Here is a 1427-nt window from a genome sequence, read left to right as displayed (position 1 = left end):
AAATTTGTCCCTTTTATTATTTTTTTAATAATAACTCATCATAATTGTATGTATTATTCAAAATACTGAAAAATACACTATACATTGAGAATATTTTTCAGATAACTGAGTATTACTACTAATAATAATAACAAAAAAATAAGGATAATTCTTAATTACACTTGGTAAAATATTGACAATTTATGACTTTTTATTCTATTTTTATTCTGTTATTATTATAAGTAGTAGTATTGCTGTTATTAATAATTATAGATATTAAGATTATGAAGTTGAATGTGATTGGATCATTGGTGTTGAACCAGGTGGTGAAGATCATCCGGCCGAGTGAGACCGCCGGCCGTTATATAACCTACAGACTTGTACAGTGAAGCAGCAGAGGTGAGCGAGTGTGTGACACACACACACACACCATTCCTAAACGTTACTGAGCCTTCACTACAACGCTGCTGTCCTGCTGGAAATGAGTTAATTTCATTTATTAAAGGTTTTGTTTATCTTTTCAGGTTATTCATTAGGATCTGATGTTCCTCCATCTGGAGACGATGAGGCGTCTTCATCAGTCACCGCGGGGAAAAACTCAGTACCTTTTATTTCAGTACCGGTTCGAACTACAGAGTTGTCGCTGAAGGTTTTGGACAGTTTGTATATTCATTCGCTGAATTAATCATGATTTTGTAATAAAATGTCTTGAACGTTCTGTTAATCCACGTTTTTTTATTTATCTATATTTTTCCCCCCATAGTACCAATAGTTCTGATTCGTTCATAGAAAATGTATAAGGATTCAGCATCACATCATTTTTCATTCAAAAGTACATATTACTTTTACTCTTTTCGTCCATTCCGGTTGTCGATTCCCATCTTTTACAAAGCTATAATCCAGGTACAATTCTTATACTGTACAACAGACAAGCGTAACAAATATAACAAGCTTCTAATATGAATAATAATAATAAAAAACAACAACAAACAGCTGGCCTCGATACAAATAACTGCGCACAAAAAAAAAACAAAAAACAGAAAAGGTAACTTTTTTCCATAGAAATGTGACTAGGCTTAAAGAGAACATGTACATTTATTTTGATCTTAGAGAATAAATGAATAATATGTCCATCAGATAAAGAAACCTGACCCTTTCCTGTATAAATACTCAGTAGCTGATGGCGACATGAATAATACTCACAGCTCTCAGATCCTCCGCAGCGGCTTTTACATGCAAACCTATGAGGAAAGTAATCGATCTGAGGCTAATGTTTTGATAGAAATGACTATAACGTGGTCATGGCTTCCTATAAGCTCGATATAGATATCAACATTAACATACTGACCAGCAGTAAGCTTTCGTAAATGTATGTACGGTGTGTGGATCATATTCATCCTCCAGTTAAAAACCACAGCCTCCTCTGTTGTAGTAAAAAAACATGACTA

At 33.6% G+C, this 1427-nt stretch overlaps 1 protein-coding gene across 1 annotated transcript in view; it reads left to right on the top strand.

The window, feature by feature from the left end:
- The window catches only part of polr2ea (RNA polymerase II, I and III subunit E, a), a 7361-nt gene extending 6658 nt beyond the window's left edge, over positions 1 to 703 (top strand). The window contains exons 7-8 of the mRNA XM_058418297.1: positions 303 to 378; positions 504 to 703. Coding sequence (XP_058274280.1) covers positions 303 to 368 — 66 coding nt within the window. The 3' untranslated portion in view covers positions 369 to 378; positions 504 to 703. The remainder of the gene's footprint in view (positions 1 to 302; positions 379 to 503) is intronic.
- Positions 704 to 1427: the final 724 nt, after the last annotated feature.

This window comes from Hemibagrus wyckioides, linkage group LG20 (assembly GCF_019097595.1).
Source record: "Hemibagrus wyckioides isolate EC202008001 linkage group LG20, SWU_Hwy_1.0, whole genome shotgun sequence".
NCBI lineage: Eukaryota > Metazoa > Chordata > Actinopteri > Siluriformes > Bagridae > Hemibagrus > Hemibagrus wyckioides.
This window is presented reverse-complemented; position numbering and strand designations above follow the sequence as displayed.